Here is a 26,994-nt window from a genome sequence, read left to right as displayed (position 1 = left end):
CTGCAATTCCTTATATCTTTGTAAGAAGCTGTATTACTTAGTAAAACGTGGCATTGCACTTACAACTCCTCCACGCATTAGCTGTACTCATATTATAAAGAAGGCAAACCCACAAATGGTAAAGGGAAGGGAGAGGATTTCAAACACAGCTTCTAGAAGCTACAGAGCAATTATTTGAAGCAGAGACTATGAGGCATATCAAAGCTGTCATTAAACAACCTTCACAAAAATAAAAAAGTATGAAAAACATTTAAAGAAAAACTTGCTTAGTCTTTTTTAACTCTAAACTTTTAAATTTAAGAATGTAATAACTTATTTAACACCAGAGTTTCTCTAGATCACATATAAAATACCCAGCCAAACTTTTACTTTGAAATAGATTCATCTATCCTACTCTTTACTCCATACACAGCCTCCAAAAACAGATTCTCTGTAGGAGAAGTCTTAATGCATTGCGAGATAGGCTTTTCAACTGAAGTCCACTAAGAACTGGTGTTAGGAGCAGCAGAAAGGTGAGAAGGAAAAGGGCATAAAGTGCTATCTTTAACTGGAAAGAAAAGATATCTGACAGGGAACATGTGAGAGGTGCTGCTCTTCGCCAAGGGAAATACTTTAGCAATAAGCTCTTAGCTAAAGCCACAGACAAGAGCTCTAGGGTAAAGGGTGCAAAAGAGGAGGACAGGAAGGCATTCCTCAGCAACTACTAAATACGCACAGAATTTGACAGAGGTTATGCAAGATAAGACATCTGCCTAACTTTTTCAGTTGCAAAACTTAAAAATGTTTGCTAAAACACTAATTAAATAGCTCAAATGGAGCCAGAAAGCACGTTCTTCTGTGCCTCACAAAATGATGACCATCGTTCTCATATGATGAATCAAATTAACAATATAAAGAGACAGTATATTCTGACCAAAACCTAACATAGCTAGAAAAGCAGAAGTTTGAGTGCTAATCATTAACAGTAGGTAAGAAGTAGAATTAGTATCACAGAAGCTCCCAGTTTCTCAGGGAAAACACAGACACTATTATCACCAATCAATGTATGTGAGTTTTGCCTTTCACTCCTGACTGAAGGCATTTGTTTATACTGAATTATGGCCACGTCTCTTCATGTCCAGAAATATCAAAGGCCTAAGAGAAATGTACTTCATTTATACTTACAAGTCACGTTTGTTAAAACAAAACAAAACTCCAAGGAGTACAATCAACAGGAATGCCAGGCACACAGGTACCACTATGGCTTCAATTTCTCCTTTCCCTGAAAAAAGGAAAAGAAGCAGTTATAGCTCTTTCTCTGGTATTTAAGGAACTCAGTAACAGTAAGCGTTCCCACAGGGACAGAGAGAATCCGAAAGAGGATACACCCACAGGGCTTACTCTAAAAGTTTCAGCTACAGAAGAGCCTTTTCACTCTGTGGAAAAGCCTGTTGAGGGAAGCATGAAAAGCTGAGTCCAAACAATCTAAAACATCAATAAAAATGGCAGGTTGCTCTAGAAGCTGTAATACTGATGGAACATGTAATTTTGCAATTTAGGCAGGTATGACAGGTATGTATCCGTGGTCCAGCTGTTTTAGTGGCCTACCAGCTGTCATATCAATGGTATGGTCAGATGGCTAAGGTAAGCAAATCCACTAGTCACCCATCCATTTACTTTGTACATGAAAATATCCACTGCTTGCAAACACTTAAGGCTGCATTATTGTAATGTATTCCTTCCTATATGTCATGCACAGTTTTAAGTAAACCTTACAGAATATTTAGGGAAGAGCAAAGCTATATAGAATAATATCTCAAAAAGTATAAATCTAAAAAAGCACTTTCTGAACCAGAGCTCAGTTAATATTGTTACTCTTACCATTACAACAGGAAGCACTCTCTAAAGCTACACACACAATAAATGGATATTTAACTCTTCAAAACAAGTTTCTGTAAAGAACTGCAACAGAAAATTTAGTAGCAATGTGAATGGGAACACAAGACTGGAAGCCAAAGGAGGATTTTAAGAATGGCATGTGCTGAACAGCACCAAGATTAGCAGGCCAAGATGCCAAGCACATCCCTCTGCAGCTTTTCAGGACACTCAGATGAGGATAACAAAGGCCAACCTACACTCAAACTAAAACAAAGACTCAGGCCATTATCTTCCAGCCATCATGTCTTAAAAACCAGGGTTGAAGCCATCAGACCTCAGATAAGAGGACAAAGGCAGCCAGTAAATCCTAATGACTGCTGGAGAAAAGACTAGTCTATGTCAGCCCCTGAGGGGTACAAAACAAACAAAAACCCAAACCAGAATGTTTGCCAACATAAGAACAATCTAGGAGACCTGCAGAGGATAGCCGATGTCCCTTTTCCTCTGTACGATTGCAAGGAATTGCTTGCAAGTATGACAGTGCGACTGGAATAATCTTTTTAAATAAAATCACTTTCCCCTCCTATCAGGTCTTGCACTGAGCTTTGCTACACTGTTGCAACATTATCTCCTATTTCTATCAACTTTGCCATTCTCTTACCAAATTTTTGTGTAGTAAATGTAAAATCAGGACCACTCCTGCCTCCTTCATCTGTGTATGCCATCATCCGCACAGTATACAATGTGTCACTGGCTAGAGAAGAAAGGGTATATTCTGTCTTGGAAGGATCCACTGTCACAGCTGAATAGAGGGAAAAAAATTATATTAGTTTTCTATACAGTTTATTAGACCTGCACAAACACAGTAGCTCTAAGACACCACGACTTTAGATGTGCAGAACAGTTTCAGAGGAATGCATGGCTGCAAGCAAAATACAACAGAAACAGCAAAACTACAAACTTGTACAAGGAGTGCCGAGATTCATTTGTTTCTGTACAGGTGTTTGAATCGACTGATTTAGCCTCTCTCTTGATGATACTGTATGTGTTAGCTTTAACTTTTAACTTCTTTAATGTGTTTTTCAGAAAGTAGCTATACAATAAACTAGTAGTAAAGCTGTCAGTCTTAAAGATTTTCTAATTAATAAGGAGGACACGTGGTCATCTAGAAATTCAAAAAAAAAAAAATCCGATAGTGCAACACCCTGTCTATGCCTGCGGGTCACACAGACTAGTAACAACTAAAAAGCACGTCATACAAAGTGTCTCAAATCAGCAATATGTTAACTTAGAGTGCCAAGAGGATTAGAAACCCATTTTTGTTTAAGGGTTTATCATAAATACACGCAACTTGTTTCTATCTTGAATTGTCTAGCTTTATCTTGCTATACCACCATCTTCTCCTGTATTTAGATAGAAAGATAGGAGCAGAATATTTGCAAATCAACTTTCAGAAACTAAACTTAGTACCTTATACACAGACTCAATGATATGAATTCTTTATTAGGGACTTCTCTGTTTGGTATGTCGCAGAGCTACAGGTGTTCCAGTATATGTCTCATGCAAGCCACACGTCAGACATCTGCTTTGTGTCATCAGACTGTCAACCACACCTGAGTCTGTATTTTGTTTATCAGGAACATATATTAGGAAGGAAACATGAATATTTCAGTGCTACAAAGTAATCCTCTACTTTCTGTTACCTGTTTCATTCCCATCAACAGTTTTATAAAATATTGTGTAACTTCTGATAAACCCGTTTTGCTCATCCACTGTGAGATGGTTCCACGTCAAAACAGCTTCAGCTTTTCCTACTTTTTTTGTCTGAACAGTTGGTCCTTTTGAAGGACCTGTAATGGGAGATGAAGATAAGATTCTGTTAGGGTCCCATCCATAGAAGTAGTATATTAATGAGCACTGAGTTGCTATTGCATAAAATTTTCAGTGGAATAGCTGAATTTGATCTACAAAGCATTATTTTCAGTCAATATATCAACTCCAAAGATATTTCACAAGAATAACCTCTTAAAATATATGAAAAACAGTAAGCAGCAGATCACACGAAATTTTCAGTTCAGGTTAGTCAATTAATCTTGACTTCATACTTGAGACCTAAAATAAATCAGTGCAGAAATATTACTATACCAATAAAATATCAAGAAAGTCACATACCAAATTATCTGATAAAAGTTTAAAAAGGGAAAGAGTCAATTACAGACATCTGTTTAACTCCTAAATATTTTAAGTTGGCAGAACATGTGTTAATGGAGAGCATGAAATCAATTATGACAGATGATTCTCATGAACAGGATCATTTTTTATTATGTACTCCACATTAAAGCAAAGGTCTTATGATTTTAGCCAAGAAAGTCAGTTAACGTGCTCTAAGATGAAAGTTTTGTACTTACGATCCTGCTGAAGATAAGCCTTCACAGACTGTCCATTTCCCTGACCATCAGCATACAGAGGGTACACAGTTATCAAGTAACACTTGAATGGCTTTATATCACCTAATAGGAGAATTAAAAAATGCGTTGTTTCAGAGACATTACAATTCTTCATCATCCATCCCATTTCTTTCAGATCTAGGGTTCTGAGTTTTGGCTGTTTTAGTAGATGCTTTTAAACCTAAGTCAGTTGACTATTTTTTTCTAGAACTCACTGATACACCATTGCAAGAAACTAGCTAAAGGAACAATACAGTAGTTCACATTCAAATTTTAAAGGTAATAAATAGACCTCATAGAAGTCTTTGTTTTTCTAACTTTTTCTTAAAGAAGCCCTCATCTGTCTGCAACATTGTGACTCCAAAAATTATACATTTGACCTACTGATTGTAATCTGAAAAGGACTGTAAAGCTGAACAAGTTTCACTGTTTGAACCAAAAGAGGGATCAGAGAATATGATTTTGAAGGAACTCTTTTCACTATTTCAAGAGTTTCTGAGAATAAAGAGATTAAAAACTAAACAAAGGTAGAAACCTTGTTGTTACATAACCTGAATTTCAAAATGCAAGAATAGATAAAGTTTTATATTTGGCAAAAATATACAGACACTTCCACGCGCTCATGACCAACTAAAAGTAGCCCTTAACTCTGTCCAAGATTCCTGTCCCACAACAAAATTCTAATCTGCATCAATATGTTCTTCACTTTGAGAATATTCATTAGGTTTTTTGAGTGCTCTACAATGTATTTTTAAAATTATGAGTAATACCTTTTAAGTATGTTCCTTGAACATTCCCTGGTTCATTCTGCCATTCTATGACACAGTCTGAGCTGTTTGACACCAGACACCATTCAATCACGTATTTGAGAACGTAACTGTTAGGAGCAGTCCACCCTACCCACAACTTGCCATCTTTAGGAAGTGTTCTAATATTCTTCACAGGAGCTGGGATGAAAGAAAACAGAGAAGTGTTAAATGTTGACAGTTCTTCCAGCAGATTTGCATAATAATAGCTATTTTGTCATATGTGGATACTTATGATTATTGTAAGGGTGACAAATTGACAGAACCTAATTAAATGTAAAAGTCATTTTTTGAAATTTGGAAACTAGCATTTGAATCTCTGTCAGAGATCCAAATTAAGCGGTATTAGGCTATCTAAAAAACTGGAAAGTGCACTCAGTTTCTTTGTTTTCAAACATAGTTAAGTATTCTTATTGCACAGTAAAGAGATACTATATTCCTTCCAACAGAAAGGGTCTATTTCAGAAGGAAATCAGATCTTGAGACACTTCTGAATTCACATTCTAATCCTCAACTCATGTACCTGACCAAATACATCTGGCTGCAATGCTACTCTATTCTATGAAACACAGAGTATATTGACACTCTTAACCGATACTCTTTAATTAACTGATCTAGCAGTTTTAGAATCTGTGGGTCTCTCTTAGTGGTTATACTAAAAGCAGCAGATCTGTCAGGATGCTTATTTTTTGCTGCCTGTACAGGTAGTGTTTGGAATGTCTAAAAAGAGGCTGTATTCATCAGATGCCAGAAATAAGGAGCAATCAACCTGCAGCTACTACTACTACTACTACTACTACTGCTACAACACAACGAAGTGGAACACGAGCAGTAAACAGAATATTGTTGAAGTTTCAACACACAACATCTAGGGAAACTGTGGAAGCAGGGGACAAAGCAGCCTCTGGGACATGGAATGGACAGACTGGGCCAAGACAAGAAAGGGAAAGAAAAGTTTAAAAAGGTTAGAAAATAGAGAAGGAGGAAGAACGACAACAGGTGTATTCATGAAGTAAAGGATGCCTCCCTGAACACCCACTAATTTTTAAAAGAAGAAAACAGAAATGCCTAAGACCTTTAATAAGGTCTTAGGGGAGGTTGCTACTGCAACGCTACGCTATTAAAAAAACTGATAGGGAATACAGTAGCTCTAAGAATCAAAACCCAGCAAAATAACAGAGCTTAATGGCATAGCTTCAAGTGGACCTGTCAGTAACTAAACCTGCACATTCCTTAATATACAAATGGTAGCATAATTATAAGGATTAAGAGCAGAGACACCTCCAATGGTTCTGTAATTATGTGTCCATGTAAAAGGTATTATTTTACAACACTCTGAAGATTTCCGATAACTTTCAAATGTGCCTGCATGGCATTTGTTAAGAGAGACTGCTAGGAAACTAACCTTTTGAATTCCTTGCTGGGATAAGTAAAACTGATGAAGGGGATGCCCCGGCTTTGTTATGGGCAATCACAGTCACTTCATAAGTTCCATTTGGCAGCTTTAAGGTAAGGCTGGTTGTATTAACGTTGTATTTCTCTGGTGGATGGGAGAGAGGTGATTTAGCTCTGACAGTCACCTCATACCGCAAGATTACTCCATTGGTTTCCAATGGCTCCAATGCCTGTTAGAAACATATCTATTGTTAGACTGATACTGAACTAATGTTACTTAACCTTTAGTATCTTTGAAGCTTAGTTTAAATGCTTGAGAGCAAAACAAGTTATATAGATAAAACAGCTGCATGTTTGAGAAAAGTGCAAACAAATTCAGAGTTCATTTCTGTAAAGCAGTAATTTCCAGAACTATTTCTTGTTTATATCCTTCTTTTCTTTGCTCACAATCCCATATAGTAATCTAATAAAGGCTCTTCTGTCAAGATTGCAATACATGTGTGGTTGAAACGTGCATTTTGTGTGCCTTCATGGCACAAGGGTATAAAACAAATCTCAGGTTATAATCTAGGTTGCATCTGAATACAAAACAGCATGAGTAGTTTTCTTTTACTATATGTAGAAAAAAATCTGTTTATTATTTGTCACAGTATTAGTTTTCAGATAATTTAGAGAAAATTGTTGAAAAAGGTAAACTTAGTTTAACAATAGCACCAGTTTGCTAAGCTAATTGCTTGGCAACAGATGCTGAGCTAATTAATAATTTCAGAAGTGGCATATGGGATATATGAGTTAGAGCAGAACAAGATGCAGTATCAATATACATATAACTTCACCCTAGACACCAAGGGTGGAGAGGGTGGGGGAAAAAAAAAAAGAGACAGCTAGGTCAAATTTGACACGAAGTTCACAGACCAGAAGAAAGCAGGAGAAGGGGACTGACCATAACTGCATTCAGTTTCTCAACTTTGTACTAATTTGTCAGCTAGCTGCAAAGAACTACTGCATGCAAAAGTACAATGCTGTATTTAATAAATCTGGTCTCTGGAACATCTTTAGGCTTAATGGGTTTTGAAGCTAGAGGATCACTGTCCAACCAGTGTTAAAAAAGCTACAGGATACAGCAGAAAGTTTAACATGAAAGCTTATTTTGTTCAAGTGAAAGCTTCTAATTCCACAAGCTACTTAAAGACAGTAGATAAGGAATCAGAATAGATTGTGCTAAAGTAGATTTTGTACACTCTGGTTTGTAGATGTGTGCCAGTTAACTGATGGCATTTGTATCTACCTGTTTATTTTACCTCTTACAGTAGGTAGTTGTGAAAAATTAAAGTTACTTCTAGTGCCAGTAAAATCTGTACCATCCCAGCTATCTACTCAAGTTTGTTGGGATGAAGCTTTTTCACTTCAAATCATGTGTAAAACAATGCACAAATCCTACAGTTTATCTCTTTGCTTTACCTTCCACATCAGATGCACAGTCCAGAAAGCTGGTGAGTGAGAAGCATCAATGATTCTCCATATAGGTGGCCCTTTAGATGGTTCTGATGAAAGAGACAACACTTAAGAATAGAAATATTTTCCCTCAATTTGCTTCAATTCATCATTTTACTACCACTAGCTCCTTACCCCCATTTTTTAAAAGCTTATACAAATTGTTTCCTTACTTCCTTGGAAGCCTCACGATACAAATGCAAATATATTTAGTACATTATGGGGAAAACCTTCATGGAAAGGTTTCTTGAAGGGATGAGCAAAACACCAGTATAGCTCTAAGTGCACCAATACCAAAGTTACTGAGCATCACCATATTGAGCATTTGCAGTAATGGACTGTACAAGACAGTGCAAAATAAGGCATGACCAACCTATCTTGGGCAACCTGTGTCCAGAGGCACTTCTGTACACCGCACCCCCTTGCCCACCCCTCAAGAGCAGATCAGCTAAAAAAGGGAAGCGCAAAAGAGTTAATTAGCTGACAGGTTTCCACTGTCGTAAGTCCCCAATTCTCCACATATCTTATCCTAAAAAGGGCAACAGAACTGCAGTACTTAGTTGCCAATCCTTTGAGAAGGCCTTAGTCATGATAGAAGGAAAGAAAGATCTTAAAATGCAGTTACACTGATAATCTTGCTAGATTGTGTTTTCCCTGTGAGTTGTTTTATTGCATTTTTAATATTAAACATTTGTTATTTAGGTACATTTCCCAATGTGCTTAAAGCTAAATTATACTGTGATAATGAAGAGTTTTTGGAAGTTTTACCTCCCAAAAAGGAAAGAAGGGTCCTAAAAAGAGCACAACATTCAAAAGCCAGTTTTGTAATCCGATTATAAGAGCAATAATAATGATATAAGTAACTTAAAACAGGCAGACACTGGACTCTTAATCTTTGCAATAGGCAACTGTGCCATGAAAACAAACTAAAATTTTGGTACAGGTTTGCCAATTTTGCAACCTAAAGTTACTTGTCAGGGTTCTATAGCTGGAAGAAAAAAAAAAAGATCAAGAATGAATCTTAGCTACTGTCAGATATTTAGAGAAAATAATTCACAGTGGATACAGTTAGTGTTTCCAGTCTTAATCCTAGTTGTATTTATAGTTTTATGAAAAGAAAGACAGTAGGAGTTACACAGTATACAGACATCAGTGCAATGTTCAAACCGAAAGAAAAATGTTAGTTCTGTCTTAGGAACGTGTGGTCTAGGGCTAAGGATCTTAAATACAATGAAAGAAAAGGAGGGCTGATGATTATGCCTGTGTCCTCATGATAAGGACAGCCCAACAGTAGAACAGGCTGTCCAGAGAGGCTGTGCAGTCCTAATCCTTGGAGGTTTGAGAAAAAGCCCTGAGCAACTTAGTCTGACCTCCAAGCTGACCCTCCTTTGAGCAGGAGGTTGGAGGACCAGAGACTTCCTGAGGTCCCTTCCAACCCGAGTTATTCTACAACCCTATAAATTGGCATGTGTATCCGTCATGTGCAGGAGGGTACCATGCTTCTGAAATTGTCTGTGAGCGAACTCAGAAAGGGAAGTTATATCATTGCAGATTTATTATAATAGCAACAATGCCAACCAATTAGCAAGCACTGCAGGAACAAAAGGTAAAAGTCCTATTTTTATCCAGCAGAAAACAGATAATACTTATATTTGCTGCATTTCACAAGAATTAATGGCATGGTTACTCCCCAACAGCTTACTGCACACTAAATTAGTTAATTCTACCTTTAGTGAAAAGCAAATATACCACCACAGGTTGTTTTGATGCTGGTAGAGGCTCAGATTCAGAAAGATACCAATCTTTAGCATCTGTTAATGATGTTAAATTATTCCCAATTCAATCTAAGAAGGGGGTTATTCAGATGAATGACAAGAGGAAAGCGGACTGCAGAAAGATTGACTTATACGTTGAAGCCCAGGGCTTCTACATGGAGATTACAGTTTGGATCCTGTGGACAAACAGTGCAGCATGAGACTTTCGTTATAAAAAAAAGCCCAGTTTGTCACAATTAAAGGGCAAAAATATGTACATACACCACATGTAGCTTTGTTCATGTTATTGGAAAAATTAAGAATCCAGTATTATTTGAAAGTGGTTATTTTCATACTGTAACAGATACATGGATGTCAGTGTTCCAATAATTACTCCTCAATTGTGTAATTTCCCTTTGTATGACTTTACAGTTGCTGCAAAAATTGCCAAGTTATGACACACTGCAAAACAAAACAACCAGCTCCCCAAATCAACTAACAAAATACTTAACATGCTAGTCTAATGATCTTGGCAAAACTCAGTTGCAGAGATACCGTCTCTGCACTTCAAGCAAAACCTACAGGAAAGCATCACTAGGAGATACTATTGGAATGACTCCAAGAGCTATAAAGTATGTTAACTACAACTGAATGTGCTGAAATTTATTTTACTGCCACAGTGCATATTTTTACTTTGTAAAAACAATGCATGTTGATGAGAAACTGCAAGCACTGAATGAGGTTAGAAAATTTGCTGTGGAATGCAGAGGATAAAGATCTTGGCAAAATACACATGCAGTGACAGTCCCAGGGCCACTGCTCTGAAGGAATCTGATGGAAGTCAGGCTGAAACTGCACACTGAAGAATATACAGTTGAATGGAAGTGGAAAATGTCATTACAGCTGACCAAAACATCATAAGGAGTTGAACAGTCAGTCAAGTAGCTTCAATGAGCCAGCTGTAGCATGTATGGATTTGGTGGATGATGGCAATTTAACAATGCTGAGGATCCTTTCCAGGAAGCAGGGGAAGCCAACCCTTGACTGACAAAGGCACCTCAGTATTTTTTTTTCCAGGTCAGTAAGCTTATTAAAGCTTAGCCTAGTGGTTTGCTAAATCCTAGCTATCTTTTGGGTAAGCTAATCAAAAAAATAACTGCTTTAAATTCTCTGAAGTTGTGTACATGCTTCTTGCAAAGTGCTTTTGTGCAAGACTAAGCATGACCCAAATGCTGACCCAAAATAGTTACAACTGGTAAAAATCTTCCTCAATAAATCATGATAGCAACAATTCAATGTTCATCTCTATTGCATCAAGTTAAAGGATGCTGGAAGCCCAGAACTACAAGGCGACAATGACCGAGTCACCAAGAAGGAAAACTGTACAGCAAAAGTAATTTCTTTGTGACTATATCTAAATAAAGCCATTTTCCATATACAGATTTAATCTTGCTTAAAATGAGCAGGTCATTACATTGCGTTTTCTTTCTTACCCTCCTGTATTAGTGAAGAATACTAATACCCTTGATTACTGTGGCTAGAATAATGTGAACAAGTGGATTCAAGAGTGTAAGACAATGGTGTAAGTGATGCTGTGACAAACAAGAAAGTGCTGCAGATGCAGAATTTCTTAGGAAAGATGTTAAGAGCAAAACAGAACTGTCTTATTTGAATTCTTTGATGAACAAATGGCTACACATCCCATATGCATAATGTTTTATTTATTTTATTTAGTTTGGCAAGAAGTCTATGTACAACATATGACTAGAATATTGTAGTCCATACTTATTGATGTCTGTTCCCCTGTGACTTTCTGGCACCTTCCTAAACCTCAAGTTACAAAATAAGTGTTTGTCTACCAAAATTTTCATACAAGCAGACAAACTTCTGTTACAACAGAGGATAAATTCAGAATAAGCAAAGCAATACTCCAGCAGTCCTTGAAAGGGGGTACACACACACAAAACCTATTTCTCCTTTGAGAACATGAGTTCTTGTTAACAAAGTTATTCTCATGCTCTTTGAAATGCCTGAGTCATTAATCAGTATTAAAAGCAACTCAGGAGAGACCTTGTTGCATGTATAATCAAACAGCTCAAATAAAGATACAAAATTTCAGTTGGCTTTTGACAAGCTGCTGAGCACTTGCACATTTTGAGAGTCAGTGACCTACTTTCATGCCTTACTTACTATCTTCAGTTGTCACCCCACTTTTTTCTTCACTCCAGTCACTCCAATAGCCCACTCCATCTTCCTTCATACAACAAATTGAAAAGACATACTCTGTATAGGGCCTGAGACCTTGAACACTGAATGAAGTTCTTGGTGAGGCTGTATCTTCAGGAGGAACCTGTAAGGGAAGGAAGATTTTTTAGAGGCACTGACCAAGAATCGTAAAAGATGAGTTCTACACTACCACAGCTCCCACACAGAAGAGCTTCTTACCAAAAACAGCTTTATACCCTTTATTTTATAAGATCTTTATTATTAACAGCTTTATATATTACAGACTCAGTACAACATTGAGTTTCTTCATCCTATTTCCAAAAGGCTTAATTCAACCACTATTTTGGCAAGGAACCAATTATAGCTGTGTGTTTATTTACCAGGTGTAATACAAAACAACTCCTGGAAAAGGTAAACAGCTATCTCAGGACAATCTTTTATATTCTGTTTTCATTTTCAATCAGTTTATGCTAAAAGAGAGGCAGACAAGTTGTACAAAGTTTCTTCCTTCCCACAGAATTCTTCTACTTATTCATCTATAATACCCCACCTCATTGTTCCAGGGCTTTTTCGGATATCTGCCAGAAGCCGCCCCCCCCCCCCCCCCCAATCAATGCTAGATAACTCAGGATCATTGCTTCCAGTGATGTAGAATAGTGCACCATGATCACTGATATTGGAAATATTTGGTTTTAAAATTGTCACACCTTCACTTTAGAATTTTGCTAATAAATGGATTTCTACAAGCTTTTTCCCTTTCATCTTTTAGATTAGAGATTGAATGTCAGAAAAGATTCCCACTGTATACATATGGAAACAGGTAAGATTCTGTAAATAGACAGACACACAGACTCAATCACATGCAACTTCACATTGCAATCATTCACTGCAGAAACCCTTCACCTGCAACAGAAATGACCACAAGTTAAGCACATATGCTGAATGTTCAAGAGGCTAATTCTGAAGGTAAAGAACTATCAGAGTGTTGATTAATAGGTTGGTATTCTAGCTATCTATTCCTATTCTAGGAAGATACTAGTCAAATTTTATCATTACAGCCAAACAAGTTCAGTTCTTTAAGAGTTACTGCTTGGGTTAGGGGAAGACAGGCTAAGAGGACTTAACAGTGCAATACAGGGACAGATCCTGAAGTTGCAGAAAGTGTAGTGGACAATGCTTTAAAACATCAACATAGGAGTCTGCTGCATTAATATGTCTGAAGCTCAGAAAGTTCCTCCAAAGGAATACACTGCATTAGTCATAAGCAGCAGCCTCATGCTACCTGCTTCAAACACCACCTATTGGAAAGCCAGAAGCAGTCTTCTCTCCAACAAATTCTGAAATTCAAAATGCTTTTGGGCTTGTATGTTGAAACCAAAGAGGGGCTGATCTTGATGAACTGACAAGTGTTTCTGTAATGCTGATGCTCTGAGGGAAAGGCAAGAAAGTGAGAAGCTACTGAGGACATGCCCAAGGACAGCAACATAGAAAAACAAGAAAAATGAAGACAACTTTTGATATGACATGTAGGTATTACAGTGCACTACAGTTAAGGAATACTCATTCTTTTCCAGCATCTTGATTTTATCAAACTTAAGGCACATATGCAGGACAATCATTCTGTTTATGTGCTGCAAGTTCAAAAAGCACATCCCAGGACTGTACAATGTTTGCTCAAGTTTTAAGTGGATTTTTAGATGAGTAGTTTTGCATATGCAAAAGTCGTCCAGAGTTGATGTTCTAGGTATTGCACGTACAGAATAAAAATGCAGAACATACTTCAACATGACAGGAAAGAAAGCTGAGAAGTCCACCAAAAGGCAAAAGAGGCACTGTATTCTGGTTAAAATCACCACCAAAAACCCTCACCTAGATCCCAGCCTTCATGAGTAGGCCAGACAGACTATCCTGGGAGTTAAACACTCTAAACTACAGCAGTAAGTGAACTTCTGCTGCAGTTCAGCAAATGGATTCTGGGTTGCACCAGAAGAGTGACAAGACAATACTTATAAGTGTTACCTGCATCCAGTTTGTTTCACCAATGATCCTATAGCGAATATTGAATTTCAGTTTCATCACAGCTGCTGAAATCCGGTTCTCCCAAGAAAGTTTCAGAACAGTAGGCAATATTCCTGAGTTGACAGATAAGTTGTGTGGAGACAGTGGTTTCACTAGAAGACAAAGTTAAATCAACTCTAGAGCTGAATTGTTTTATTATGCCTCTACTACTGTAGGTACATTATGGTGACAAAACTCTGCTATTAAGACTTTTCACAAGCAGAAGTGGCTGCTACTTTACACTAATTTCTAAAGCAGACTACATAACAAGGACTTGCTATATGAACAGCAAGCAAATCTGTCACCTTCCCCTGTGTCCAACACAGTTCAAGTTCTAGACAATAATATTTTGCTAATATTGGGAATTTTATAGTGAAGCAGCATTAAAATACTGATCCAACAATATGCATAGAGGCAACAGTCTTATGTGCTACTCAAGCTTTGTTAAGAGGCATGTAGTTACCTATCTCAATGGGATCAAAAACAAGACGATCAGATTCAGCCTTGCCAAGAGCATTTGCAGCTTCTACCCAGATCTCCAGGTTAACAAAGAATTGAACATCAGTAATGGTACAAGAGTTATTTACATCTTTTGGTATGCAGTCAGGAAAGCCTTCTCGTGGCCTGAATAAAGTAAAAACAAAGTATCAAGCAGCAAGTTTGGATTCTTTAGAGAACCTCTGCAAGGAGATCAGTGCTCAATGAACAGTAATCAGTTTAGCTCATGTTCCCTTCTTTACCATTATCATCACTGTAAGGGGGGAAAGAGTTGAAGAGATTAGAGCAGCTTCCTCAGTCATAAATGCAAGGCTGCATTAGAACAGAAACTAGAACGCAATCTCTTGATTCCAAGTCTCATACCTTAAAAAGGCTAGCTAAACTACTGTAATTATGAAGTGGTATGAAAAACCCACTAGCTTAAAAAAGTTCAAGAACAGGTACATTTAATCATAAGCAATATGGCTATTAACTGTAACTTTAAAGCCTAGTCATGCATTCAAAGAGGTAATCTTTTTTGTTAACAGCATACCTTCTCCAGAGTACAGTGTTACATCTACTACACATTATTTTGTTGATCATCATTTGCTGCACCAACAGCAGAGATAGTTTTAAGGGCATTAAAAGGAAATTTGCCTAGCATTAAAGTTTTCTACCTATCCATGGTTTCTACTACACTCCTATATTAAAGTACCTGAGAGGGGAATGACTACCTACAGCTTTCCGCTTCCCTCCCTCTCCAGAGGGCAACAGCAATTCTGTCCATTCCATCTCAAGCTACAAGAGACCATTCGAAAAGTTTGAAAGAAATATTTGCCTTCACATGGGAAAGGCTCCACTCTTTGTTGAAGCTTTTGTGTCGGGTTAAATTTAAGCAGTACAAGAATACGCTCCTCAAACACCATTCTGAGCTCCTAAGGAGTACAAAGTAGACAACATCTCTGCAGGATCCAGTCACTATATTTTGGTTTCTTTACTTTTTTAGTATGGGATAGAACAGTCACTACAAATATGTAAAAATAGGTAATTTGGGTCCAACCACCGAATGACTGTGTCTCTACTGTACTCAAGCCATGCTAATCATGTATTTGAGAAGTCAAAAAATATGAGATAGTGTTACTAAGAAAAATGATGCAACAAAATTTGAAGTCTGACTTTTAATTACTTAAAATGTGAACTTATTTAACACTCCCCTGCCCCCAAAGACAGGCAGCAATGCTTCAGAAAACTGGATTTTTCTAAGCAACAAGAAATTTCAGAGAAGTTTGGTTTAGCCTACAAAACATTCTTCAAAATGATTTAGATGTACTTTATAGAGCTACTTACCATCTGTATTTCAACCTAAAATGAGTGTCCAGGAATGTATGCCTTCCAGGGTTCCAGGTACAAGTCATAGGATATCTAAGTTTCGACACCTGATGCACAATGCAGCTCAAGTTCTTGGGCTTCTCTGGAGGCACTGTATGGAAAAAGTTAGTAAAGATAGTCCATAAACACATTTCAATGCAGTAAGAATCGCACTAAGTGACCCATTAGAGCAATTTCAGTGAACATCAGAAACATTTCTCTCTATATAAATGGATATTAAATATATATACACTCACGCATATATTTTAAAGGACTTTTTTTAAAGGAGGGGGTAAAAAGTGCTAGAGATCATTTAGTGATAGAAGTCAAGGAGTTAATCAGGTGTTCTGAGAAACAGTAGACAATATAGGGGACAAGCAGCTGATAAGGAACAGCATGAAATTTCTCATTCTTTGAGGCAGAAAAAGATATGAACTCTTCCTAATTTTTAGTACTAAATCTATTTTAATTATCTAGGAAAACAGTTAATGGGTAATGCGCATTTGCATATACTGGCTCTACTAAAACTGAGCTCTGAGGCAAGTGTGATAGGTCTATTCTTTTCCCCAGCTATGAAGGGCAGACACTTTAGTCTGTCCTCGCTCCCCACCCCCCCAAAAAAAATTACAAAAAAAGATAAGTGATCCTCAGCAATGCACTTTAGTATTGTGCAAGATGTTTTCCAGAGAGCAGCTGAATTACTTCTTTTGCTTAAGTTCAAATTGTAACATACAATGACATCACTGAGTTTGTTTCTAGCTTTTAGAATATTTACCACAGTGTAAGACACTTGAAGAATCCTATTGCTTCTGTTATTTTAAATAGAACTTCTGACTTACAAAAACACTTTTAGTTTTCATCTTGAATAACCATAATCTTTTCAAACCTATTGTCATTGTTTAGAGTATTTCTCCTCAGTTGACAGAATGAAAATAAAGCAGCTTTAAATAGAAGTGCACCTCATGAGATGCTTATGTGAATTACAACTGTAGAACACTAGCAGTACTGTCATTCATTGTAAGATATTCTACCTGTCCTCAGCTTCTCATATATTTTGTCTGCCCCTTCTTTTCTGCTCAGAAATTTACTCACCAGAACTTGGAATAGAAAAATTAATTTTTCTATTTTATGGTAGAACTCTATTAGTTTAAATTGTGAATTCAAGGCAGCCTATTGTATACAGAACATGTGACAGCTGTAATACCTTTTGCCAGCATTAGGAGGCTACATAATTCATTAGTAGTTCATACCCTACAAAGGGCACTCATGAACATACTTTTATTTGTCATTTTATACACTGTTAGCAACTCATTCAGCAGTAGAATATGAACTCATTCACATTACTTTCTCAATATCTCAGTCTTGTCTCAAACAAAGAGTAATTGCTGAGAACTATGCAAATGATGTAATGCATGAACAGGAAAAGTTAAAATTAGTTAAAAGTACTTTCTTAAGTATAAGGGTAGAGCAATTCAAGTAGTGTGTTCTATTTTTAAGGCAGCTCACTTTTGATTCAGCATTACAGATGCACTGGATATCTTTCGCAGCCCTTCAATGAAGGAAACATTAAGTTTATAGGGTTGTTGTGGAAGAAGGATGCATGAGCTTACCTTATTTATTTGAATACCAGCAAGAACCAAGGAAAATACGGTTTCTTTCCTTGGATCTCTTTCAGTTAAGCTTGCATTTTCCTTCCAAAATTTAGTCTTCTTGCTACAATCTTTTTCCATATAAAATATGCCAGATTCTTTTCTTTTCTTTAAGAAAATTTTATTCTGCATATATTTACCAGCTTTGATTGCATGTAGTTTGATAGCGTTTCATGCATGGATTCAGGAGATAGAGATTCAGGGAGTGGAAATAAATATCTCAATGTGTACACTTTTTATTATTCACATTCTCTTTGTCAGAAGTGATTTTTCCTAGAAGTTAGTGTTTTAGACAAAAATAAAAGGCAAGGGAAAAGATACTTACAGCCTAATGTAACTGTAATTCCATAAATGTTCTGCTCAATCTGTCCATCTGCTAAAATGTTGCATGTCAGAGGAGTAGCAAGTAAAGTAGTGTCATTAAATGTGACACTGGAAACAGTTCTGTTTATTTCACGGTATTGCTCTTTAGGTACCAGTCTATTTTTAGTTTTCCAAATAATTTGATTAGCATATATGTTGCCAAAGTCAAGACAACTCTCATTCAGAATGCACAGTGCTGTGAAATTGGAACCGAGGGCCAACACAGGAGACTCTGGGATGATGTGGCCGCATGACTGTACAAGTCCGCCTGAAACTGAAGAAGAATGGCATCACTTTGTTTGTTTTTTTCTTTTGAGTATAAAGGATTCCATAATCAATACTGTGGTACAACATTACTTTCATACTAAAAATCTTACATCATGTGTCTAGGCAGGAAATGAATTATTTAGTTACTTGACAGTTGTAAAACTGAAATGCATTAGTGAATCACCAAGTACAGATTTAAAGGGCAAAACCAGTGTAGTTTTCCCTAGGCCTTGCAAGAACATTTTACCAGGCAAGAAAAGATGAATTAAATTACAGGGGCCTTTAGACAGCATGTGAAGAAGAATCAAGGACTGAATGTTTGGTATGTTCCAAAGGATGAAGGCAACATATTTGAGGTTACTCTTATATTTAAGTTTTCCTCAGCAGAAAATACATATTGAACAAAAAGAATTTGAAATAAACATGCACCTTTGTTGTTGACTAGTTTTTAGAAGAGCCACACACTAACAATTAAATATTTGAGCAATCCATTTTGAAAGCATCAGTATGTATACTTTAAGAGAATTTAGGAATTAGTGACCTCTGCACATTTGCTAGCACTATTCTCTTTATAATGAAACTTCCACACAACAAGACTGACTATTGCTACACAAGCACATATATAAAAAAATCAGTGACAAGTTTTAAAGATGAATGGCCAGCTGACTGAGATACTGACTTGAATCAATAGCCATACTAAGTACCTTTAAGATGATAATTTGCTACAGAAGATAAGTGGCCCGAATCTTGATTACAGAGCCTATAACACAAGCTCATTAGTAGTTTATTGCTGTTTAGCAATATGGGCTTTCATTTAGCTAGTTTGGCATATGAGGTAATGTCATGTGGTTTAACTTTGCAAGTTTTTTGACTCTACAGGACCAAGTTTACCACTTTAGTCTGTTAGTGACTAATGCTAGTGATGCCAGTGGAACCAAAGCAGCCTTCCACTGAAGAAAGTCAGCTTTGCTATCTCTGTACACTCCGTTTCCATTCATAAGTGATCTGTATTACAATTTAATGTTTCATTTTCTTACCATTCTACAGGTCTCTTATGTTTGAGACACAGAAGTCTTACCTTCAAGAGAACAAATATTCAAGAACAAATATAAGCCATGGGCCACCAAGTTCCACCCAGAAAACATGCTGCACAGAATTCCTGTAATAGAGAAATAAACTGTTTCATTTATTTAAGCTACTACTCTTAACATCACTTTCAAATTCAAATTTGTATTTCCATTTGCTTTCTGACAATTTCTCAGGTATACAGAGTTTTTTGTTTTTTTCTTTAAAGAAAGAGTACCTTCTCACTCTTTAGAAAAACAGAGGTTGCATATTCTTTTCATTTTACTCATTGGTACAAAAAATCCAATGTCTATTTGAGCAAACCAATGTAGTTCAAAGTCTCTTTAGTTATAAATTTAAGAAATTCATCAGCTTAGGGTTTGTGTCAGATGTGGAAACAAACTTTACTGGCTTGCTGTTGTGGGAGGTTATCAGTTAGAACAGAGCAGCACACTGTGGCTCAGGGTTTAAAACAGAACCCTATGAATTTGACTATGGTTACTATACTTCACTAGCTTTCAAAGGCACTGAACCCTTATGTTCAGAACAAGGTTCAGAACAATTCACCACAAAACCAAGCATCTCATTGACAAGAGTGATTTAACGTATACCTAAGAATTATGAAGCACCATGCTTTTATATCAAGAACCACTGACTACCACAGAAAAAACATTATCTAATTCTTCAAAGCCTTGCAAGAGAATTTTTAATTCCTCAAAAGTTAGAAAATCTTTAACACATGGTATTCTTTGTTACAGCAGAGCTCATTTATTCTTAGTTTTGAGAATTCCACAAGACAGTTTGGAGAAACTGAAGCATCACAGGACAGCCTCCTTTCCAGGCGCTTTGAAGCCACAAAATCTCTTCTGGATTTCTCCACTTGCATTTGTAAAGCAGCCCAAAATTACTAAAGGCAAGTGATCTCCATAAACTAGGCATACTAGTGAAGAGCAGTTATTCTCTAGTAGCAGACTTAAAACAGTTCTGGTAGCTAGGCTCTAAACCTAGAACTTCCAGGTTTACTAAACAAGATATGAGACAAGACTTCTCTAGAAATCCTGCTTCTGCAGTTGCATCTTCACTGACCTGACAAACCTTCTTTTGAAACTGCTGTTCTGAGCTTTACCCCCAGAAAAGGATGTTTTCCATTTTTTGTTATTAGGGGTCAGAAACTGATGTTTAAAATTAAAAAAAGACAACTTTAATTACATGCATATTCAAATGAAAGGCAATTCACTAAGAAGTTTAAACTAATTCCACAGTTTCCCTTTGAAAGCAAAGTTTGAGCAGCATTTACTATTAGGAGAGGGAAAGAAAAAGGCAACTTAAAATGACATGAAGTATCACATCATTATTTTTGTTTGCAGGTAGTTTATTTTATAAAGTGATAGAAAGACGCAAGGTGGGAATTTCACATAGATCACTCAGATTAGATATCATTAAGCACTGACATATCAACAACAAGCTGGAACCCCATACCTTAGGCATTAGGGATCCTAAGCCATTAGTTTTTACAAATCAAGCTGAGTAGCATAGTGTAATGAGATTTTCTTTTCACAAGAATTAGAAGTGAACAACTAAAAGAAGCCTGATATCAAAGTTTTACAATAGACTTATCGTAAGCAACATGTGCTTGTTTCAATTTGGACTGAAGAGAGCCATTAGAATCACTTCACAGAATCTTTATTTGCATCCATACTTCACTTAGGAGCCATCCATTTCCATTATTCAAAACCCACCAAACTTTGAAATATAATATTTTAAACTAAAAATACAGCTGACCAGAAGATTTGACAATTAGGTTAGCACGCATTTATATTTTCCCTACAGATACTTTTCTACTAAATAATAGAATTTTTTTAATATCAGACTATTTATATGGAATCCAGAATTATGAAAACCTCTGCTGTTTTTTCCAGTATTATTTTAAAGTATCCTCTCTGTGCTGGATATGACAGCTATTAGACAGTTTTAAACACAAGAAATTTTTAGATAAATTAATTACAAGTGTACAGTAAGAGAACTAAGCCAACTGATTTCTGCTTACTACAGATGTAATGTCTTTCAGTATCTGAAACCTAAGTTCTCACCCACCCATGCCTTTCCGCTTTTTCAAATCCCAATAGGTTTCACAAATTTGAATAACTTGGTGAATGAGACCAAAGTCAGGAGTATTCTTTGTTGGTTTAGGTCTCATGCACTGAGTGAAATTGGTAATTAGGAAACTGTTTTAGTGCCTTGACTTACTCTAAACATTTAGCATACAGACTGCTTGCTACTAGAAGCTTGTGAAATACCAAACATACACCTTAAGATCTGTTATTTTAGCAAGATTCATTAAAGTTACTCAAGTTGAACAACTGAGTTGCAGAAAGATCTGAATCTCCCGAGAACCCTGAAGTTAACAACAAAGGCAGAAAAAAGAAGCAGCTGCACTTTCCCGCTAATTGCCAAAAACTGCGGAACAGCAGTAGATGCAGCTTTCACACCGAAGGAAGTGTAGCAGACAAAGAACTTCCAATATAGCATTTTTCCTCACAGAAAAAGCATTTAGTATCATGACTGGTGCCACATTAGCTTAGTGGACATACCCATCATCCTAAGTATTGCATCATTACCAAATTATTTGTTTTCCTTTTGGTAATGACTTATTTCAGATTAAACAATAAATCCACAAAGCTATTCAAAAATTAGTGTTAAAATTACGTATGGCTCAGGTTAATCGGACAAAAAATGAATATACTTTGCGAATCACTTGCAGGTACATAAAAGCCAACACTTAAATGCAAAAAAAGGACAGAAGTAAACAATGAAGAATTATCACTTCTTTTGCTAAAGAAGTGTCAATGCTGTATAAGGTTTGGCATAAGAAATCAAAATAAGATGACTTCATATTTTTAAACTAATGACATCTCTACACTTCAACTGTTTTCCAAACAGAGCTAGACTACAACACTGAGTTGTTCTGTGTGGATCTAATTTACACATGAGAAACTGAAGCCCAATTCTTTACTACTATGCACTTTGGAAAGTTTACTATCTATTTTGAGAGAGCAGAAAAATCCTCCACAACTTATAGTATTGTTTCACTGAACTTAACTCCTGAAGGGTCAAGAGAATTCAGAATCGTGAGCCAACATCTGCACTGGAAGATTAGCTGAAAAAGCCCACCTGCATACACTAAGGAAACAAATAGTTGCAACTGTAGCTTCCTAGTTATGCCACAGTTAACATATCTCTGCTTTTAGACTGTTTTCATGTATGTCACTATTTCCCCCGCTGATCCATTCAGTCGCAAGATTGAAGCCACCCAGCTCTGAACCCACAAAGAGGCTATTGACAGTCCATTCTAAGGTGCGCTATTAAAAAAAAAAGTTAGTCTCTCTGGCTTTTACAAGTTTGATTCTTAAATGAAATTTAGTTCTAGTTAAGAAAGAACTAGTGTTACACTAAACACTTTCATCCATCTTGCCTAGATGAAAGTTAAAAAAAGGTATGGCAGGGGCTAATAACTAACAGAACAAGCAGTCATACTTCACCTTAGAGTAAGGAAGGAGAGTTTTCTATTGAGGCTCATGTTTACTACTCTGAGTAAATAAAAAATTGAAAGCTGCAGAAACCCTGGATATAAGTTGTATCAAAGTTTCGAAGTTCATGCCCTCATTCAAAAGAAATGCTGCTAAATGCCAAACTGTTCACCATTAGCCAATTCTTAAGTCAGATTAAGTTGCAAGTCTAGACAACAGAAACTCAAAGAGCAGTTTCAACAACTGGGCAGTACAGCCACCCCCCCAATCCTCCTTTTATATGGTGGTGCAGTTTACTAGGACTCTAACATGGAAATTCAACCCAATGCTGAAATAAGGTTGAATAAGCTGGCCAGTTCAGAAGCTTAAACAAAAACAAAAAACCCCAATGACCTGCCCCCGCCACCCCTGCTGCCAAATCCCTACCATCCACTAACAAGGCAAATGAACTGTTTTATCTAGACCATATAGTTGTTATGGACCACTAAGCAAAACAGTCTTTCCCTAGCTAAATCCAGTTAGGTACAATGTGAAGTGAGGGGAAAAGGATAAAAGTTAGGGGCAGGGGAGAAGGGGCAGGGACTGGTTAGAAGTTTGGCAAGTTATTTTCATAGTTAAGTCTGCCAAAGTGGCTAGAGATCAAAGTCTGTCAAAATACTACACAGTAAAAACAACACTATCAGTTTAGAACTACTGGTGTCAGTCCTGAACTCACAAAAGGCAAGTTATCTTAAAGAAGAATAAACACCTGTTAAAATGCTGAGATTACTTCAGTAAAGACAGACATGTGAAACTCATATGCTGCGAGATCACTTTATTTAATCTCTAGAACATATGGGACTTCTATTATTCTTCACATCCTGCTACCATCTTGAAAGGAAAGCACTAACCATTTAGGCCTGAATCTTTACACAGATAGTTCAGGCAGTGCTCTGGGAAAGCCTAATAACTCTCATAAAAAAATCAAGTAGTACATGCATAAAGTGGCAACAGTTTTTTTTTTTTTTTTTTTAAGGTACACAACTAGCCTGTTAAGAACAAAGCTTCTAAAGAAACATTAGCCTTTCATGCAAATGGAATATCATTACTTATTCTGAGCAACAATGGCAAAATCCTTACATGCGATTTTATTCTTGTTTCAAACAAACAAGACAACAACCCCCAAATTAATACAGGTATATATCATATGATGAATCTCACCTTTTTACCTCAGAAGTGTGAAAACACAGTTAATCCATTACTGCCCAAGTGATCTACAAACGACAGCTTCAGTTTAAGAGACTACAGCCAAAGCTCCATTTTCCCCATTAAAGTCATCTCCCAAATCAGAGAGCATTGATAACACCAGGATCACCACAGAAAGGGGTAAAGCCTAGTAAGGCTCATTTTCACATCAGTCAAAAGCCCAGGGAAGGCTATTGGCTCATAATTTTTTTAGGGAATTCCTGAAAAAATCTAAGAGCTTCAGGTGGTAACCTCTCACACAAAATCCACATAGCTCAGGTAAACAGAGCAAGGAAACTTACATGCAAGCAATGCTGTGCATAACAGCTAGTGTTTGAAGTTTTATAACAAGCCAGATAGTTACAACTTTTAGATCAGCTTTAAGTACTATCCTCAAGTAATTCTGATTACATAAGCAATATTTGCTTTCTAATTACGAATTTTTCACCAGCAGGCTTCCTTCCTTCCTCCAAGCTTGATTTCTTTTTGGAAGTATTTAAGCAACTCAAGAAGCCTCCAAACACCTCTTCAAAGAGGATCACTTGAAAGTGATTATCTCCACAAAATATTCTGAAATTCATTTTCATATTAAAAATAACTATACACAAACAATATCAAGTAATCTCTTCCCCATCCCTTTCACTAAACAGCAAGAGTCAGTTCTCTACATTACTTATTTCATTAGCTCTAGATGAAAGCTTCTCTTTTCATTTTGGGCTTTACTACAACACTCACTGGAATAACAAGCAAAACAAAACCAAAATAAAACACCAAACAAAGCAGCAGTGATTAAACAGATCAAAATTCCTCTGAGACACTAAATTTTTGCTTACAATAATCAAGTTTCTATTCCTGTTATCTTCTTAAACTGCAGACCAGTTTCTCTGAAATACTTCAGATTTTTTGCAGCTAACAAGTAGCTCTAGTATAAAAAGCAACTAAAGCTACACAGAGTAAGGTCTTATTCAGTGTTCTCACCTTGAAGTCAAATCTTCAAGATCGACAATCACCAGTGCCAGTTCTCTTATTCAGACAGTTCTTGCTAATACTCATATCAGCAGGAAAAAATTGGAAACACTGCCATTTATTTCTTTTCCTACAGCTGTGCTAGTACTAATCCTCCAGTGAAGCAGCTTGGGAGACAGTGGGTCTCCATTTTTTTTTGTAGAGATTTCTAGATGTGCATGTGTGTTCTTACAAAATATTGATCTATGAGCTTTCCCAGAAGAGACCATGTTTTCAGATGTGTAAACAAAAATCAAAGTATTTATTCTTAATGCTTTACTTCTAGGAGGCAATCTCATTTTTCTACCATCCTTTCCCACTTTCCCATCATGATGCACCAACATTAAGATTATAAAAGTGTTAGATTCAGAAGTTATGTGCTTTTAACAGATGACATCTTATGTATCATTTTTCCTCTGATAAGAACAGCTATTCAGAGAGACAAGTATAATTATGTTATATATATGAAAAGATGAAGAAAAAAATTCATAACCCCCAAATGTGTTTTACCTCCAGTTTTTAGACCCCTCCCCCCCCAGTAACAGTACAGATCACTAAGGATAAAGTTATACCTTCACATAATTCTATTACCACATTCCTCTTTCAAAGATGTCTTAGAAGCAGCAACAAGCCACCAGCTGGCAGTCACCTAGACAGCCTAAAACAAGGTTGAAAATTATGAGACTGGGATTTATTTTCAGCTCCACTGCCAGCATGCTTGGCAAACTGCTTTTCTTTGTGCCTCAGTTCAATACAGAAATAATGACACCAGTTTTCTTTAGGAAGGGTGTCAGCAATCCAGCGTAAGACCTGCTAGAGTCCAGAAGGCGCAGGTGACCCGTGCTGCACACTCTGCACCCCCAACTCCACAGGAAATCCTCTGGTAGTTTGACCAGGCGTAAAACCTGACATGTTTCTCTCCCAAGATCAGCAGTTGTCTAGCTTCTGGTCTGCAGGCCACAAGATATCAATAGACTAGTTCTAATGAAGGCAACAAAACAACACTTTTCATCAAGTAAGTCTTCTCTCCCGTGCCATTTCAGTGGGGCAGTGAAGCCTGCATCAAGACGGGAGATGGGGCACAGCCGGCAGCTGACAGCACGAACGAGGCCAAGCAAACAGCCTGGACAGAAGAGGCAGCGAAGCGCCCCCGGCCCCTCAGCGAGGAGGCCCAGAACGGCCCGGCAGCGCGCGAGGCCATATTGCGTCGCCACCTCCGCCGCCGGCGCGAGGCGAGGAGCCGCGGCGGGCACCCGCCTCCCCGGGACGCGCTCGCGGCGGCCCCTGCGGGGGCAGGCGGCGAAGGCCGCAGCCGGGCGCCGCCGCCACGGGGGGAGGCGAGGGCCCGGCTCGGGAAGCAGAGCGGCGCAGGGCAGCCGCCCTCCCCCCCCTCCCCGCTCCCCGGCTGCCCTGGCTGCGCGCCCACCCGCCCCGCCCCGCCCGCGCCGCGCGGCCCGGCCGAGCCCGACGCCGGACCGGAGCGGGGAAACGGACCGACGCGCCCCCCACCCCCCCAGCGGGCTCCCCTCGGGCAGAGGCGCGCAGAGGCCGCGGCGGGGCCGAAGGGGGCCGGACAGCAGGGGGAAAACCGCCTCAGCCCCCAGGCGAGGCGCGCCGCGCCCCCTCCCCTCCCCGCCGCGCCTTACCTGCCGCTGCCGCCGCCGCCTCACGGCGCCGCCCGCCCCGCGGCGCCCCCCTAAATAACGGCTGCGCCGCACCGCGCCATCGCGCCGCCGCCCCGCACGCGCAGCCCGACGCCCGGTCACCCGCGCCCCCTCCCCCCCACGCCCTTCCCTCCGCCACGCGCGCCGCCATTGGCGCGCGGGGCGCCTGACGTCGCCGGAGGGGGGCGGAGCTTCCCGGAACGCGCCCACCGGTGCCAGGACGCGGGGCGCGAGGGGCTTGCGGCCGGGGCGGGGGGCGGTGTCTGGGGGGGGCGGGTACAGCCCCCCTCCCCCCCCCCCCCGCCTGGCGGGCGGCGGGGGCGGGGAGAAGGCGAAGGCCTGGCCGGG

At 38.4% G+C, this 26,994-nt stretch overlaps 1 protein-coding gene across 4 annotated transcripts in view; it reads right to left on the bottom strand.

The window, feature by feature from the left end:
- Positions 1-26,738, bottom strand: part of IL6ST (interleukin 6 cytokine family signal transducer) — a 34,076-nt gene extending 7,338 nt beyond the window's left edge. The window contains exons 1-15 of one of the 4 annotated variants that reach the window (XM_067316265.1): positions 26,629-26,738; positions 25,555-25,640; positions 19,240-19,320; positions 17,857-18,168; positions 15,862-15,994; positions 14,501-14,661; positions 13,999-14,150; positions 11,944-12,103; positions 7,967-8,049; positions 6,516-6,735; positions 5,075-5,251; positions 4,266-4,367; positions 3,561-3,707; positions 2,519-2,659; positions 1,165-1,261 (exon numbers count right to left, since the gene is read on the bottom strand). In XM_067316265.1, the coding sequence (XP_067172366.1) occupies positions 1,165-1,261; positions 2,519-2,659; positions 3,561-3,707; positions 4,266-4,367; positions 5,075-5,251; positions 6,516-6,735; positions 7,967-8,049; positions 11,944-12,103; positions 13,999-14,150; positions 14,501-14,661; positions 15,862-15,994; positions 17,857-18,168; positions 19,240-19,306 (1,952 nt within the window). In that variant the 5' untranslated portion in view covers positions 19,307-19,320; positions 25,555-25,640; positions 26,629-26,738. Of the gene's footprint in view, positions 1-1,164; positions 1,262-2,518; positions 2,660-3,560; positions 3,708-4,265; positions 4,368-5,074; positions 5,252-6,515; positions 6,736-7,966; positions 8,050-11,943; positions 12,104-13,998; positions 14,151-14,500; positions 14,662-15,861; positions 15,995-17,856; positions 18,169-19,239; positions 19,321-23,953; positions 23,974-25,554; positions 26,161-26,628 lie in introns of those variants that run through there. The other 3 variants (XM_067316264.1, XM_067316268.1, XM_067316266.1) reach the window with 3 other exon arrangements.
- Positions 26,739-26,994: the final 256 nt, after the last annotated feature.

The sequence above is a fragment of the Apteryx mantelli genome, chromosome Z, assembly GCF_036417845.1.
Source record: "Apteryx mantelli isolate bAptMan1 chromosome Z, bAptMan1.hap1, whole genome shotgun sequence".
NCBI lineage: Eukaryota > Metazoa > Chordata > Aves > Apterygiformes > Apterygidae > Apteryx > Apteryx mantelli.
The sequence above is the reverse complement of the archived record's forward strand: the minus strand, read 5'-3'. Positions and strand labels throughout refer to the sequence as shown.